Source organism: Amphibalanus amphitrite, unplaced genomic scaffold (assembly GCF_019059575.1).
Source record: "Amphibalanus amphitrite isolate SeventyFive unplaced genomic scaffold, NRLGWU_Aamphi_draft 000103F_arrow, whole genome shotgun sequence".
NCBI classification, from domain to species: domain Eukaryota; kingdom Metazoa; phylum Arthropoda; class Thecostraca; order Balanomorpha; family Balanidae; genus Amphibalanus; species Amphibalanus amphitrite.
The window spans coordinates 482,129-498,550 of NW_024881598.1; the positions used below are offsets into that span (position 1 = coordinate 482,129).

General features: G+C 46.3%; 1 protein-coding gene across 3 annotated transcripts in view; it reads left to right on the forward strand.

Annotated features, from left to right (window-relative positions):
• LOC122380656 overlaps positions 1 to 16,422 on the forward strand; it is a 69,493-nt gene that overhangs the window by 15,234 nt on the left and 37,837 nt on the right. For all 3 annotated transcript variants that reach the window (XM_043364006.1, XM_043364008.1, XM_043364009.1), the window contains exons 2-3: positions 6,523 to 7,073; positions 7,396 to 7,537. In XM_043364006.1, the coding sequence (XP_043219941.1) occupies positions 6,525 to 7,073; positions 7,396 to 7,537 (691 nt within the window). In that variant the 5' untranslated portion in view covers positions 6,523 to 6,524. The remainder of the gene's footprint in view (positions 1 to 6,522; positions 7,074 to 7,395; positions 7,538 to 16,422) is intronic.

A 16,422-nucleotide genomic window follows, 5' to 3' on the forward strand; every position in this document is an offset into this window, starting at 1 on the left:
CGGAGCCGCCGGAGCCGGCATATTTTGCCCGGAGCCGGAGCCGAAGCCGTGAAACAATATAGCCCGGAGCCGGAGCCGGAGCCGTCAAAAAAAGGCGCGACTCCGGCTCCTTTTTTTGGAGAGGGAAAAATTATTGACCTAGTACGGTTTGTCAAACCGAACTGCCTTGAACTTGCAGTTCCAGGCAGTAAAACATGCGGTATTCAAAATATGAAAACAGCCTTGTTATGCAATGCAGAAGCAACGTGCACCAATTCCATCTTCTTTTTTCTGCCACCCGTATTTAATATGTACCTACTAGTGATGTCAATTACAGAACATCTGAATACCGATACCAAACCAAATCCCAACATAAATCGTAAGGAAATACCGATACCGAACCAACTTCATAACATGAGGGAAATACCGAATTTTTACCAATTTCTCAGCCTTCTTGTACATTAGTGAGGGCTCATAATACCAACAAAATACCAAGTACATTAGGATTGAAATACCAAATACCAAGTTGGTATCGGTTTGGTATCGGTATACCAAAAAGTTGGTATCCGATTGACATTTCTAGTACCTACTGATTATTGGAGCCGGAGCCACCATTTTACTCGGAGCCGGAGCCGGAGCCGCCATGGCATTTCACCCGGAGCCGGAGCCGGAGTCGGAGCCGTCTGAAATTTCCACAGCTCCGCATCCCTGGTTAAGGGTGGGGGAACTCATGGCCGGCCCGATCCCCTGCAGTCCGGTTGCTGAGCGGGGGGGGGGGGAGATTAAGGTCCAATATGATGCCACGCCTATTGCCTATAGGTATATGCGTATGTATTGGTATGTATTGGTATTGGTTAAGTTAAAGCTAAAAGCTATTATATAAGTTAAAAAAAAAACACCGACGCGGAGCGCTGCCGTTTTTAAGATATCCGCGCAAAACAAATCGTCAACTTGATGAATCGATAAAAATCACTAAGATCTCAGGAGGCACACTGCTGAGTGCTGATACCAATACATACGTGTACGTATATTATACCTATACGCAATAGGCATGTCTTTTGTGGCATCATATTGGACCTTCGTTCCCCCCCCCCCCCGTCCAGCAACTGACTGCCGGGGATCGGGCCGGCCATGAGTCCCCCACCCTCAATCTGAAAGTCTGTATCCACCCTGGTGCCCTAGCTAATCGCTAACTAGAATCAGCGCACACAGATGTCGCGGTGTCGCATAGATGTCGCAGCTATAGCGACACATGCAGTGCAAATGGTAGCAGACAGCAGTAGTTTCCCCTACCAAAGTGGTGGTTTTCTACCACAGATGCTCGTCGAGGTCGGAATTTCCAAATACGCAGATTTGATAGGGTACGGCGACTTTTTAAGTGACCTTGACCTTGCCCTATGACCTTGACCTCGGATTTTTTTTTTTTGAATGTGCTACTGCTTCTTGATGAGACGAACACACTGGTGGGCAATTTTTTTTTTAAATTGGACCATAACAAAGATTCTACAGGGTACGCAGTGTTTTGACCTCTCAAGGTCAAACGGTTTGACCAAGGAAAAAAGTTAACCATTTTCGAACGCAGCGTACCATGGGCTATCTGTATGCCAATTTTGAACGAAATCATTACTCGATTTTGAATCCGAATACGAATACGACGCTAGTTTTTATGGCCATCAAAAATGATACTTATATGTCTAGCAAATAACAGGGAAAAACGGACGACGGTGAAAACAGGGCGCCTGGGGTGATTTGATCAAGGTTCGTGAAATTCACACGTGACGTGTAGCATGAAGAAAGCCCACGGAGGGGGAGAAATTCCAAATGTCACGTGACTAATATGCCCTCCGGCGCCCTGTTTTCACCGGCGTCCGAAAAAACAACCAAACCGGACCCAACCTTACCTACTTAGTACTTACCTACAACCTACCAACCTACAAACCTACAACCTTACAACCTGCAACCTACAAACTTACCAACCTACAATATAAAACCTACAAATCTACAACCTGACCTAACCTACAACCTAAAGTTTCTGCTGTTTCATATACAGGGTGTCCCATAAGTTCCTTCTCACCTAAATTTTTCTTTTAGAGGCTCTCTTATTTAAAGCCACGCTTAATTTATTTTGTAACTGAGCTGTTGGGGTTGCCATGGCAACTGTGAATGTGCTCCACGGTAACTAATTCGTCTAGACAAAATATTTTTTGCCAGAGAGTTCACTTCCTGTGGAGACGGCTTACGCCGCAACATAGAGGTCTCCGATACGGGAACGTCTCGGTATTTAGTCCACACTGGGCCATTCACGACGGTTGAGGGTGATTGAGGCCATCCAGTATGTAGCCAATGTCTGTCGCTAACTGGACGCACAGTCAACAAGTGACGCCGATGATTTGTCGGGAGTCAATCGCTGCAAGTTTACGCTCTTTTTTGTCAGCTTTCACGAGTGAGCCATGTGGCCAAAACTGTGTGGCGCGAAAATGGCCGTCAAAAAGGTCTTAGCGTTAGAAAGTTGGTAAACAGGCTTTTCAGGATGCATTACCAGCTGTCTAAGAGTATCATTTCGGGGTACCTAACTCAAGGTGACTTAAGCTCTACTTACCGGAGGGCTCAAAACAGTCAAAAACGTCTTAAAATGGCCAAACATGTGTTTCGTTATGCCTGAGGCTAAAAAACTGAAGGGCCGATGGCATCAATGTGGTCATCTGGACTACCTAGTCCGTGCTCGAGATAAACCACCGGTGCAAACCCCAAATCGGTCCCATATGGGCGACGTAAAAGGCTTTTATGTCATCCCGCTTTATTCCTATGCAAAAGGCCAGAGTCACGGTAATGTGGGGTAATATGCGTCCAGACACTGATCACAATGCGATTGATACTCCAGAAACAGTCTTGGGACGCAGAATGCTTCTCCAAGAAGATCTAGTAGGAGTTTCAGCTTTCTAGCTTAACTCGAACCGCAAGTATGACCACATCTTTTTAGGAGAAAATGGCATCCGGGAGGTCGTAGGCTCATCTTCAAGCAAGACAGTGCATCAGTGCACAGGTCAAGCAAAGCTTAGAAGCAGTGCCAGGAGACTGTGATAGGCGTGTGTGGTAAGATCACATCCCAGCCAACTCATCGGATCCAAATTTCATAAAAATGTGTTGGGAATATTGAAATCGAGGCTCGTCGAAGCGAACCGGTGTTTCAGCATTGAGGAGCTCACGGCGCATGCCAAGTCAGTCTGGGCTAACTTCAAGCCTGTTATGCTGCCAAACATGCCGGTTGGCATGTCGCAGCATGTATTCATGTGTTTGCCTATGAAATGGGGAGCACATTGAGGGGTTATAAACATATCAAAACGCAATGTACTCTGTTTTACATGCAAATATAAGGTGAGAACGAACTTATGGGACACCCTGTATGTATCAACAGCGCCACAATTGTAGATCAGACCTTATCTTGACAAATACCTGATAATTTGCCAAGCAATATACTATTTGCTTTTTATTGCATTTTTTCATTGCAAGTTCAATTAACTTTCAAGGAAAAAGTCATTTGAAATTTTAATTACATATTACATATAACCCTATAACCTGACCATATAAATTACATATAACCTGACCTTACCTTATCTACCGTAAGGTACGGCCCTCCAGGTATTAAGGGTGCGTTTCACGCGACCTTTACACCACCTGGCGAGGATCTTGCCGACATAGAGATACGTTTCTAGACCAGTAGATGGCTCTAGCGCTGAACGCCGGTTTGTTGTCATAGGACAAGTATCACATTTCCCCTGTCCATCCATCTGTTAGCGCAGAGGGGTTCGACTGCCGGGCCGCCCCTCCCCATCCGCGGCCCCGCTAGTTCGGGGAGGAGTGGCACGGGTCCGCCGCGCCGGTCAGGCCGGACGGAAAGGACCAGATGTCAGGCACTCAGTCGAACTACATTGGGCCGAACCCGCGCCGACACACACGGATAGGGAAAGACCGGAATAATGAAAGGGCTAACAGAATGAGGTACAGGAAAGCAGCTTCAGTCACATTCATAGTGTTAGCTTCATTAACCTCGCTTGGGGAAGTGGGGCGTTTTTTGGTCAAACTTGCAAGTTTTCGTTTGCCCGAATAAGCGCCGCGAAACTTGGCATAGCTTACTGATCTCAGGCAGCTTTTGCCAAATTGTCAGGGAACTCAGATTTGTTTTTCAATAGAAAAACACAATTCTAAAGAATAGTGTTTTAACTATTGACAACAAACCTTCGGTTATCATGCATTAATTTCTCATCGTGTGTGAAATTGTGGAACCCCGGTCTCAAAGGTTTATTTCACCCAGTTCAAGTATATCCTAGATGTTCGAAACTCGGGTTATTGCATGAGCTATCAGCATGAGCTACACTGTATAGTGCCGGACTATCGCATCAGAAGGCACAGAAGAATATGCTTTATAAAACTTTTTTTTTGCAATTTTGTCACCTCTTCAGAGCTCAGTAGATGCCTGAGTCCTTTGAAAGTTGCAGTGCACGATGCAATAAGGCCATTGGTAGCTACAACTTGTGTGTCTCGGAATCTTATAAGTTCATCCGGACTTCAATCCCCCAAGAATTCGTTCGGGTCGGAGCTTTCGAATTTTATCACAAAACTTCGTCAGCGTGTGGTAATCGGGTTTGGGGGTATCGGTCGCAAAGTTGAGGACGTTTTGCGACCGATTTGATTCCCCGTGATGAGGTACATCGAAATAGGTACCCTTTTTATGCAAAAGTATCAACTTCGAAATTTGACCTTTTTTACCAGACCTTGACCTAACCTCCACCAGAAAGCAACCTAAATCGTCCCTCATGGTCGTCTAACTAAAACCACTTAGTTGAAAATGAAAAATTGGTCGCAAAACAGGAATCACACGGCCCTAGTTAAGTTGGATTCATGTGTTGGCCCTTGGTGACCTGACCTCTGTGACCTGACCTAGTATCAGTGACGTCTTTTAGCAACATCTGTACTAGGCAACCGACGCTTTATCGATGATTTTCGATAAGATGCCTTTTAATCAATGTTATAACGCGTTTTCTAGAAGGCCCGTGAACGGTGAAACATTTTAACTTTGACCGGACCTGTGACGTCATCAGTGACCCTGAGGTCAATGAACTTAATTTTTTCAATGCAACAGGGCTATCGAACGCCGTTTGAGTTTTGCGAATCCGTCCAATAGTTTCGAAGATACGGGGGGGGGGCAAAAATTAGCCCCCACCAGTGTGAGGCTTGAGGTTATGTGATCCGAGGTCAACCTTTGACCTCTTTCGAAGTCAGCACATATATGCTACGAGGCGAAATTACGAGAGGACTACGATGCTGTTAATTGCTATTATGCAGTTTTTGCCTAGCTTTATTACTTCAAAAGTGATACGTAAGAAACCTATCTATAGAGACGCTATTTTGACTGAAATGCAATCAATTATCACGCGCCTCGTTGGGGTCTGCCGAGCAACGCGCCCTGCTGGGGTCCTGATGGACTACTGATGGACAATAGTCCATAAGATATCGGAGGAATTGCATGGGAACTATTTCCAAGCCATAGCCCTTTAGCCCAGAAAAAAAATTGGTCCTCTCGGCATCACTTCTCATTCTGCTAGGGACTTGAAGGTGGTACGCCGCCCCGCATGAAGACTGCCCCGCATGAAGACAGGGACCCTCCCACCTTCAAAAAAGTTAATGAATTGGCATGAAAGTGATGTTGCTCTGTTCAGAAAGAGCAAAAACTAATATCTACCAAATTTCATCGAAAAATATTCACCGGTTTTCAAGATATTAGACTTTTACTTTTGTTTACTTTTTGGGATCTCCGCTGTTCCTAGCGACTTTATTTGGAAGTGCGGCATTTGTTGCGCGCAAAGCAGCATATACATACCACCGCGTGCTATCAAACGTTTTAGTAAAAGATTTAAAAATCGTTAGATCTCCGCTGACGTCACAAATTCTAGGGGGGCATTCTAATGCATTAGCCCCTTAGAATCCGAAAACGGCAAGTTTGAAATTCCATATCTCCGAATTAAAGCATTTTTCGATGTTGTGAGTGCCCAAACCGGTATTTTCAGGCCATGGCCACCAATTTGTCTATCTCAACTCAAAACTAATGTTAAGGTGGGATGGTCACTTTAAGTGGTTGGTTGCCAACATCACAATAATCGATCTGCATTGATGAATACGTCTAATGGCTGTTGAAAACCACTGCCGAAATGTGTGCACGAACCCTCTTCTCATTTTTATTGAGTCATTTTACAGGAGTGTCTCTGTCATTTCAAGTTATTACACCGAAAGCACATAGGCTAACCAACCACTCTTTTGCTGGAGGGTCGTACGTAACCACTAATCATACCTGACTCAACATGTGTTTGGATGTAAATTATAAATGTTTTGTGTAAGTCTTCTCACTTTTCAACTGTAAAAGCATATGTTTATTCTTTTCATGTTTTTGTTTTGCAAATTGTGTCAGTTTTAAAAGGGTGCAAAAAAGAGGAAAGCAGTAAGCACCCAACTGGGTCTGGTCTGACATCACAGCCCAATTTTTTTCAGTCATGGATAAGAACTGTCAAAATAAGTCCAGCATCAGAAAGCAGCTCAACACTGAAGATGATTTAAGGAGTTGTGTGCAGATCGACCATGAGGAGCCAGCATCATCTAGCGACAGCACTGCAGAGGATAGTGTGCATACCGATGGGGCCAACAAGCTGGCCATGGCGGCTGACTTTGGTGGCGCCGACGCCAGCCGTCCGGCCGGTGCTGGGAGGGAGGGAGCAGACGTCTCGTCTGCGGGCGGAGACAGCTGTGCTGGGGGTGATCCTGAGGGCGCCCGGTCTGAGCCGTCAGGGCATGTGAGCGGCCCGGCGGCCCGGCAGGACACCGGACAGCCGTCTGCGCGCTGCTCGGACTGCGCGGAGGAGCCGGCAGCGGGCAGTGAGCGCCGGGCCGCGCCGTCAGACAGCGCTACCGGCAGCCAGAGGGGAGGCGCCGACAGCAGCAGCCAGCCCGCCGACCGGCTCACCGCCCAGGCCCGGCTGCAGGAGGCCATCGACAAGGTCGAACAGCTCGATCGCAGTCTGGAAAAGAAGCTGAAGGAAAACCTGGTGAGATTTAGTGACGCTCTGCATGCACAACTCCCGAACCCAACCTTACCCACACATTGTTCAATGCTGACTGACGCAGCACCAGACTATCATGTGGAATCTTGAACAGTTTTTTTTTCTCCTGTGATAGGTGAAGTTAGCTCACTGCAAGTATTTGACCAGTGAACTTAGCTGTCCTTTTTGCTTCACTGCATGCGTTGGCCAGAGCTGTTTAAGTGTTCATGGTGTGCTTTATATGTGAACTGGTAAACTGGCGCAGCTGCAGCTGGTGCCGAGTCCGGCGAGTGGCGCACCCTCACTGTGCCCCGCCGCGCCCGGTCAGGAGGCCAAGGCTGTGACGGCCGACCTGCGCGCTCTGGTGCGTCGCGAGCTGGCGGAACTGGACGGCCGCCGCGCCGGCCGGCAGGCCAGCCGTGAGGAGGCCGACAACACGCTGCAGTTTCTGCGCGTCCTCGTCGACAACGGTGAGACGTTACTGCCGTCGCCGGCCCGCGGGGTGTAGCTGTCACTGCGGCGGCCGGCCCGCGGGCTGCAGTTTCTTTCCGAGTGCACAAACTAATCGAATGGACGCTGGAAATGTCTTGCGCGTGAATAGACAGATGGATTGTAGTGGAGCTAGTACCACATCTCCCTTGTTCAGCGATAACTAGCAGCTAGTGGCGTAGTTGGAAGTTTGTTTTCGGGATCGAACCGGTTCGACGTTTGCATGATGCTAACTGCTACGGACAACACCACAGAGGGACAATGGCCGGCACTCAGCGGCAGTGGCCACAGTACATAGTGCCCGGAAATAATTTGCCCCTCCATCGGCTCGACGCCATAATTAATTAACAAAGAGCCCTCGGGTCATGGTTGAGTTACCGATTTAGCCATCGCCCTGTCCTACCCAATTCCTCACCTGCTCTGGCATCCCATAGATCAAGATGTCTAGAGTATCCGCGCTGATGTTCAACTCCACCTTTCACAGGTTCCTCCGAAGTCCGTTTTCTGTGGTACCGTAAAGTGGGGCTATTTGAGACAGTGGGGCCATTTGAAACGGTGTTTAAAATCGCTATAAAATGATCGTTTGAATTTTGTGTGATATTTTTGCTCAGGGAGGTGTGGAATCGAGCAGTAAATCACCTGAGCAAAAATTAAGCATAAATTTCAAACGGTTTTTATTTTATAACAATTTTAAATACTGTCAAATAGCCCCACTGTCTCAAATAGCCCCACCTTACGGTACTGATTTCCTTGTGTAAAAGCCCGAGTTTCAAACTACTTTGATATAAACTGTAGGAAAGGAATGACAGAATCACAAAGTTTTTTTAGAGGTATGGTTACTTAACTTGACCTGGTGACCTGACCTTACGTGACCTGGGGTCACAATTTCCACACATGATGCGAAATTGATGTGTGATAAGCTATACCAAGTTTCGCGGCGCGGTTTTCTTTACACGCGCAAAAAAAAAAACTGGCAGTTGTGGCCAAAAACCCCACTCGGGCGAAGGTTACATAAAAAGTTATATGCGAGAAGCTTTTGACCGGTTTTAGCAAAATGTTTACATTTTTACTCACCAAAATATACCAATAAATAACACCCCCTTAACATTGACCTAGAGTCAATAGGTCAACAAATTTGCACAGTGAAGAGATTTTCTATGGGCCCACCTACCCTGTTAATCTGGTGTTTCTTAACCTTCCAGGCGGTGCGTGGGGGGGGGGGGGCATTTTTTGCTCCTCCCTTTAGGTTTTACGATATATCTCCAGAACCGCTGCGTCGATCGTCACCAAACTTTCAGTACCCTCCCGTGAATAGCTTTTACACATTGTGACCAATTTTTTCCCAAAGGCTATGGTAGGTTGGCTGCTAATGACGTCGAAGTGACGTCATTTCTGTTATTTTCGACCCAAAAAAGGTTTCGCGGCAAGATCTGTCAGGCCTACAGCTTTAGAGATACAGAACAATATTTTAGACCTAAAAGGTGTAGAATTAACAGGGCTACAAAACTGCTTTCTCGAATTTTTGAAATTTTTGGATTTTAACCCCAAAAATTAAAAAAAAATTGAAATATAATAGCCGAAAAATCCAAAAAGTTTTTGGAATTTCGAAAAAAAAACGGAATATATATGATACTCTTTACCGCATTCCATCCACATACCCAATTTGAGATCAAAACCTCTTTTTTGGCCAAGTTATAGCGAAAAAACTTCAAAATTGATGACGTCAAATTTTCAAATTCAATTTTTAGCAATTCTAGACCTCGTAGCGCAAAACAAAGACCACCATTAGACTGCCCGTGACGAGCTGCATCGAATCAATACCCATTTTATGCAAAACTATCAACTTTGAAATTTGACCTTTTTTACCTGACCTTGACCTAACCTCAACCAGAAAGTGACCTAAACCGTACCTGATGATCTTATAACCATCACCATTGAGTTGGAAATGAAAAATGGGTCATAAAACATGCATCGCACAACCTTAGTAAAGTTGGGTTCATGTGCTGACCCTTGGTGACCTGACCTGTGACCTGACCTGGTATTATCTCAGTGACCTCTAATAGCAACATATGTGCTAGGCATCTGACGCCCTATCGCTGATTTTCAACAAAATGCGTTTTACTCGATGTTATAGCGCATTCCCTAGAAGACCCGTGAACGGTGAAACATTTTATCATTGACCTGACCTGTGACGTCATCGGTGACCCCTAGGTCAATGAAATTTGGTTTTCTTCGACAAATTTGATAGGGCTTTCAAACCCCGTTTGAATTTTGCGGATCCGTCCAGTAGTTTCGGAGAAACGAGGGGGGGGCAAAAAATGCACTCCACCACCGCGCGGGAGGTGGCCGGGAGGCCCACCGCCTGCCGGGTTAAGTGTCATAGAAGCCAATCGCCAGAAGACTGGGGGTCGTACCAACCCCCCTCGCCGTCCGTGCTATGAAAAAGGCCCTTGTCTGGCGAGGGTTAAGAAAAACGTCCGGAGTCACAGCTGGAGTCTGAGTCGCCATAGCAACGTACTAGGGTGACCCGCGTGCTCCGCAACGCGAAAAGGGGTATTTTCGATCGGCGGGTGTTTGGTTGTTCTTGTGTCGGTTGGGTTATCTATCCATTTCGGTCGATTGCTTTTTGACGGCTAAACGTTTTGGTTTGTGGAAAAAATATCCACCGCATCGAGGTGCCCGTGTCTGATAAGCATGCTTTCCACTTCAGAATCTGTCAAATGTGCTTTATAATTCAGGTGCGTAGTTTTAAGACAAATGAAAGGCGTAGATAATTTTCGCTAAAAATCGTTTTGCAGAGGTTTAAAACATTTATATTTTTAAGAACACTGTTGCTTGTCATGCAAACGTGATGATTGGATCTTGGAGAGAATTGAATGCTCTTTCTAATGATAGCATTTTCAATTGTCAAGCGTATCAGGTTAAGCAGCAAATCCCATGTAACTTTTTAGTGGCACATTTTGGACAAATACCATTTTAATTCAGCGATTTTTTCCACATTGTTTTTGATCAATTAGCTTTTCTTAATTTTTCCATGAGAGACGGTACATTTATCTTGCCAACAGGCGTTGTTTGAACTCGCTCCGTCTGACAGTCACCCAAAAATAGCATAAAGTCCAAAATCCGTCCGAAACGTCAATTTTTCAAACAAAAGTGCCCTCACGGATGCACGTGGCGCGTGCCATCCCCTGCACTGCACACCATTCGATAGTCCGTTCGATTCCCTACACGATGCTGTTTTCCCCGTGCTGATCGGGTGCACGGCTACCGAGATATTGCACGGGGAACGGACCCGTGTCGGGCAAATTTAGCCATTTTCGCCCGTTTTTGCCAGCCGATTTATACATGTTAAGTCTATGACGCGAATTTGCACTTTTTGGGCACGCGCCACGCGCTCGCTATCGATCCGATCGAGCCGAGACCGCTCAAAGGCACGTTGTCCATCCTTGTTCTATAACTTGCGCAAATTTCAGCGCGGTAGGTGCAACGGTGTGATCTGTAACCCGCGCTACGTAGCACCATGTCGCGACCTTCGTAATAGACAGAAACTACGCCCTCCTCAAATAGTAATACACCTTTTTGCGTTGTTCGATGGCCAATTGGGAAAACCCATTCGTCCGATCTGCACATAGGTGGCGCCAGTGAGAGGCATTCCGGCAAAACCTTCAGCATATGGGCAAAATGAATCGCTGATCCCACTTCACAGTTCGTCAGTTGGTATAACATTCGCTATTCGCCATAACTGATTGAATTCCGGCAAAACCTTTGACGATTTGGCTAAATGCTTCGTCATTCGTTTAAATCCCTTCGTCATTCACCAAAACACCCCCATGCTAATTTCGACATTCCTCATAACATTTCGTCAAAACTGAAAACAGGTCACCCCTTTACTGAGAAGTATAAATATGACCGCGCTTATACAAGGCAGTGTGAGGCATAGGTGGCGAAACCCGTAGGTCATTTATCCACATAAAACATCGGTAGCTGTTCATGAGCGCCATAGGTTCAATGTACATGGACGCAGCTGACATGTTATGGGCTGATTGAACAGTGAACAGGCAACAGAGCGTTTGATAAGTCAACCCCGCCTCGAACTCCAAGGTGTTGGGCGGTGGGCCGGCCGGCCCCGGCTCGCCATCTGTCAGCCGTTCCCCCCGCGAGTCCGACCAGCGCGGCCGCCCGAGGCGTTGTCCCGGACAGCGCTCGGGCAGTGATGCGATAATGACAGCCGGCTTCGTAGTTTGCATCGAAGCGCTTAGGAGTCTGACGCTCGACCGTCTACATGCCTACTCAATATTGCGCCGGTAGTCTCCTCGTAGTCATCGTATACTGCCTTTTTCGGAATCCAATGGTTGATTATAAGTTAATTGGTCAGAGGCGAATTAATGCAAATTGCGCTGGAACCTGTCGCAAGCCTCATCTATGAATGTGTGATAAAGGTTAAACATTTAATATGGCTATATAAGCAGTACATCATTGACATTTTGATCAATGACGAAGTTTTAAATCAACAGTCATTGCGTACGCACAGTACCGATGAATTTTGCACATCGAGTAACCATTTTGTGAAATGTCGAAGCATTATCACAATCTGACAAAGTGTTTTACCTGTGACGAATATTATGCTCAGTGACAAAGAGTTATGCAGAATGGTTAAATGGAGTCCAGCCTGTTTTGCCGACCGTCAAACAGTGATGCACGTCGCCGATGGGTTATGCTGAATGACGCTTGTTCAAACTGATGCCGAAACGGTTATGACGATTGGCCATCGAACAACGCAAAAAGGTGTATAGACAAGCGGCTGCGCCACTTGCTTTGCTGCGTGGTAGGAAACATCGCGGCACCAGCCAATTTGCTTTCCAATGGTGTTGTGTCATCTAGAAGCATAGATATGGACGGAAATGTGAAGAGCATTTAAAAAAGAACTGTTCTGAGGGCTTCCTTGGATGAAGTTGGGTGATACCAGGTCAAGACGGGTCATAGGGGTCAGCGCTGGTCACTTTGGGTCAGGCCAGGTCACATAGGTCGCCTCTTGTCCGATGGGATCAGCCCGGACCACTGTTCTACTCTTGCCTCCACCACTACCCCTACCACTACCCCTACCCCTACCCCTACCCCTACCACTACCCCTACCCCTACCACTACCCCTACCACTACCCCTACCACTACCCCTACCCCTACCCCTACCACTACATCTACCACTACCACTATCACTACCCCTACCACTACTACACCTTTTTGCGTTAGCTTTTGACCATTGGGCAAAACATTTGTACACATTCGCCATATAGATGGCGCTACAAATGGGCGGTTGGTCAAAAAGAATCACCATTGTGCAAAACTATTCGGCGATCCTCCTCTACAACTCGACATTGAGCGAATGGTTCAACATTGTGCAAAACAAATCGTCAATGGTCGAAACTATTCGTCATTGAGCAGCCGGGAATTCATGATTGGCCAAAACCGTCTATGGAAATTTCAGCATTCAGAAAAACAGATCAGCAATGATCAAAACAAATGATCGTGTGCACTGGCGGCCGCAAGGGGGTATGGAGCAGCTCATGGAGGCTGGGGCCCAATCCTTGACGTTTCCCTCATATAACCGAGTGGATGATGGAACAAGCAACCGGGTGGCCAGTGTTCACTGGACGAGACCGACCTCAGCCGGCACACCCAGCATATACGTTCGGCTGAGCCCGGGAGCTCATTCTTTGTGCGCATGAGTCCCACACTTAACAGATAAACAACACCTTGCGCTCATTCTAAGTCAGCTGAACGGTATTGCCTTGGGGCTTGAAATGAGATAGGCCTCATAAATTGGCGAAACCTTGCCCTCGTGAGGGAGTTCCAGGATACCAAGGCGACCGTCATGGCAGATGTGCACGGCGTTCGTCAGCTTCCGCCATGACAGTTTGTTTATTCGATGTGCCAATAAAGAGCTCGTCTTTGAATAGGCTATTAACATAATGATAACTTTTGTGATTAAGTGCCCACCGACCAACGTAGGCGTGCTAGGTTGGAATGGTATGGTGCATTGACGGAAATGACTTCAGTGCATGCATACATATTGAATTCAGCTGTACTTGTGTAGCATTGCAAGAAGAAACAAAAACCCGAAGGGAGCACATTGTTGTCACTTGTTGTTGGCACTTGACTAAATGACGTCAAAGGTAATTAAAAAATGTCGGTGGCATTGATTGGCAATGCTCACCGGTAAGATAAACGTACTGCATGGCTTGACTGACAATTACCGTACTGTTCCATTTAGAGAGAAGCTAAGAAACGGCTGGCTTATTGCTTAGAAATGCCCATAATGTTCACGCTCAAGTGGTGAATGGTCGAGGTGTGCTAAATCCATTAAAAAAAACAGCTGGGATATCCACTTATTCTGTTTTGAACATTGCTGAAGTGATATCACCAAATGCCGAGGAGTTTTGCTCATTGCCGAAGTCATGGCGAAGTGTCAAACTGTTTTGCAGATCGCTCATTTCAGTGTTCAATCTGTTTTGTCGAATGGCTGAAATGAAACACACGACGCCGGAATAGTTGTGCTCAATGCCGATTGTCGAAATGGCTCTTCAAACAGTTATGGCCAATGGTTGAATTCAATTGCAAAAAGGTGTACTACCCATGCTCCTACCCCTACCACTACCCCTACTACTACCCCTACCACTACCCCTACCGCTACCACTACTACTACCCCTACTGCTACCCCTACCCCTACTACTACCCCTACCACTACCACTACACCTACCCTACCACTACTCCTACCACTACCCCTACCCCTACCCCTACTCCTACCCCTACCACTACCATTACCCAGGGGCGGATCCAGAAAATCTCCAAGGGAGGGGCCATTAGAAACCAGGAGGCCCCCATAATCCCACCTGTTGGAGGCCCCATCTTCCCACTTGTTGGGCCCCCCCCCCAAAAAAAAACTGCGTCTATTGAGCTTATCTAGCTGTTCAGGCAACATCTCAACATGAATAGCCACTTTATTTTCAGGAGGCCCCCTTTTCAGCTTTTTAACTTTTTATTTTATTTTTGAAAAAAATCGGCCAAGGGGGGCCATGGCCCCCATGGCCCCCCCTTGTATCCGCGCCTGCCATTACCTACCACTGGGTCATGTCAGGTCGCAGAATGATTGGATCCAATCCATACTAAAATATCAGACTTAAAGTGTTCCCAGCCCTGCCCCTATTTGTGTCATTCCATTACGCTTAATCGTATTTGTCGGAAATGGCGCTTTGTGGCATATGTGGCGCATTGCGGCAAACGCGGTTCATCTGTCCCTGTTGTTTAAGCATGCATCCGTCTACCGAATTGTACCCTTTGCCCACCATATTTCACAAAACTGTGCGATTTGCGGCAAAAATGGCGCCTTGTGACCAATGTGACGCATTGCGGCAAACGCGGTGCATTTTTATACTTGTATCACAAACTCTTCCCATTGAAAGAAAATCAACACATTCTCTCGCCCCATTTTTATTCAAATTAAAAACTTGCCCATCCGCCAATGCGAGGCACCCGCCGCCGATCGGCATGCATTTAGTCCACAAAGTTTGTCGACCCCGGCTCTCAATGAAGATCTACGAACCGATCAAAATTTCATTGGCGTTCTTCCGGCGCCCGCCACGTGCCAAACGTGCACCCCAGCGAGCCGAAACCTAGAAAAGGCGCTGACGCGCTCTGTCACCTATAAGGTGTGCAAATTTCAACCCCCTACGATATACCGTCTGCCCTGTAGGCGAGTGGAATTGAACCCACTGCACGGCGTGGCGGACAGACAAACAAACAGACAGATGGATGTTGAATGTTCATTATGACATGTATGACTAGATAAGTGAAACTTTTTAAATGTAAAGGTACTGTATTATAGAAAGCCTTCGCAAACGCGTTTCGAATATATCATCTTCAGTGCTAGCTTCCCATAATACAAAAAGAAAATGGTACAAAAGTTCACAACACATCGCAAATACACACTCTGCAATTTTTTTCCCACAATATCACGGGTAGAATGTTTTTATATACTTCTGGAATGCAAGACCGCAAATCGCCCCTCCTAAGGTGTAAAAGCCCCCCTTATGGTTCGTACATGACACACTTTGAATTAATGCCGACTCAAGAATTTTTCTGTGCGATCTCTTCAGACCTGATTTCACCGCACTGGCTTTATCCCACTTAGGTAGGTGACCCTCTGTTTCGGCATGTAACGTAATTGAGTTAGACAAATTATGATTTATCAAATCACGCTTGTGTTCAGTTACTCTGGTTTTAAGCCCTCTGTAAGTTTCACCGATATATACAGGCAGGTGTTAGGCTGATAGAAAAATCTGGAACAAAAATAGGTGACATGATTAAGGGAGGAACTGAAGGACAGCGAAGGGCGAACAGCGTAGTCTACCAAATTCCTTGTGGGGGCTGCCCAAAAGTATATATCGGTGAAACTTACAGAGGGCTTAAAACCAGAGTAACTGAACACAAGCGTGATTTGATAAATCATAATTTGTCTAACTCAATTACGTTACATGCCGAAACAGAGGGTCACCTACCTAAGTGGGATAAAGCCAGTGCGGTGAAATCAGGTCTGAAGAGATCGCACAGAAAAATTCTTGAGTCGGCATTAATTCAAAGTGTGTCATGTACGAACCATAAGGGGGGCTTTTACACCTTAGGAGGGGCGATTTGCGGTCTTGCATTCCAGAAGTATATAAAAACATTCTACCCGTGATATTGTGGGAAAAAAATTGCAGAGTGTGTATTTGCGATGTGTTGTGAACTTTTGTACCATTTTCTTTTTGTATTATGGGAAGCTAGCACTGAAGATGATATATTCGAAACGCGTTTGCGAAGGCTTTCTATAATA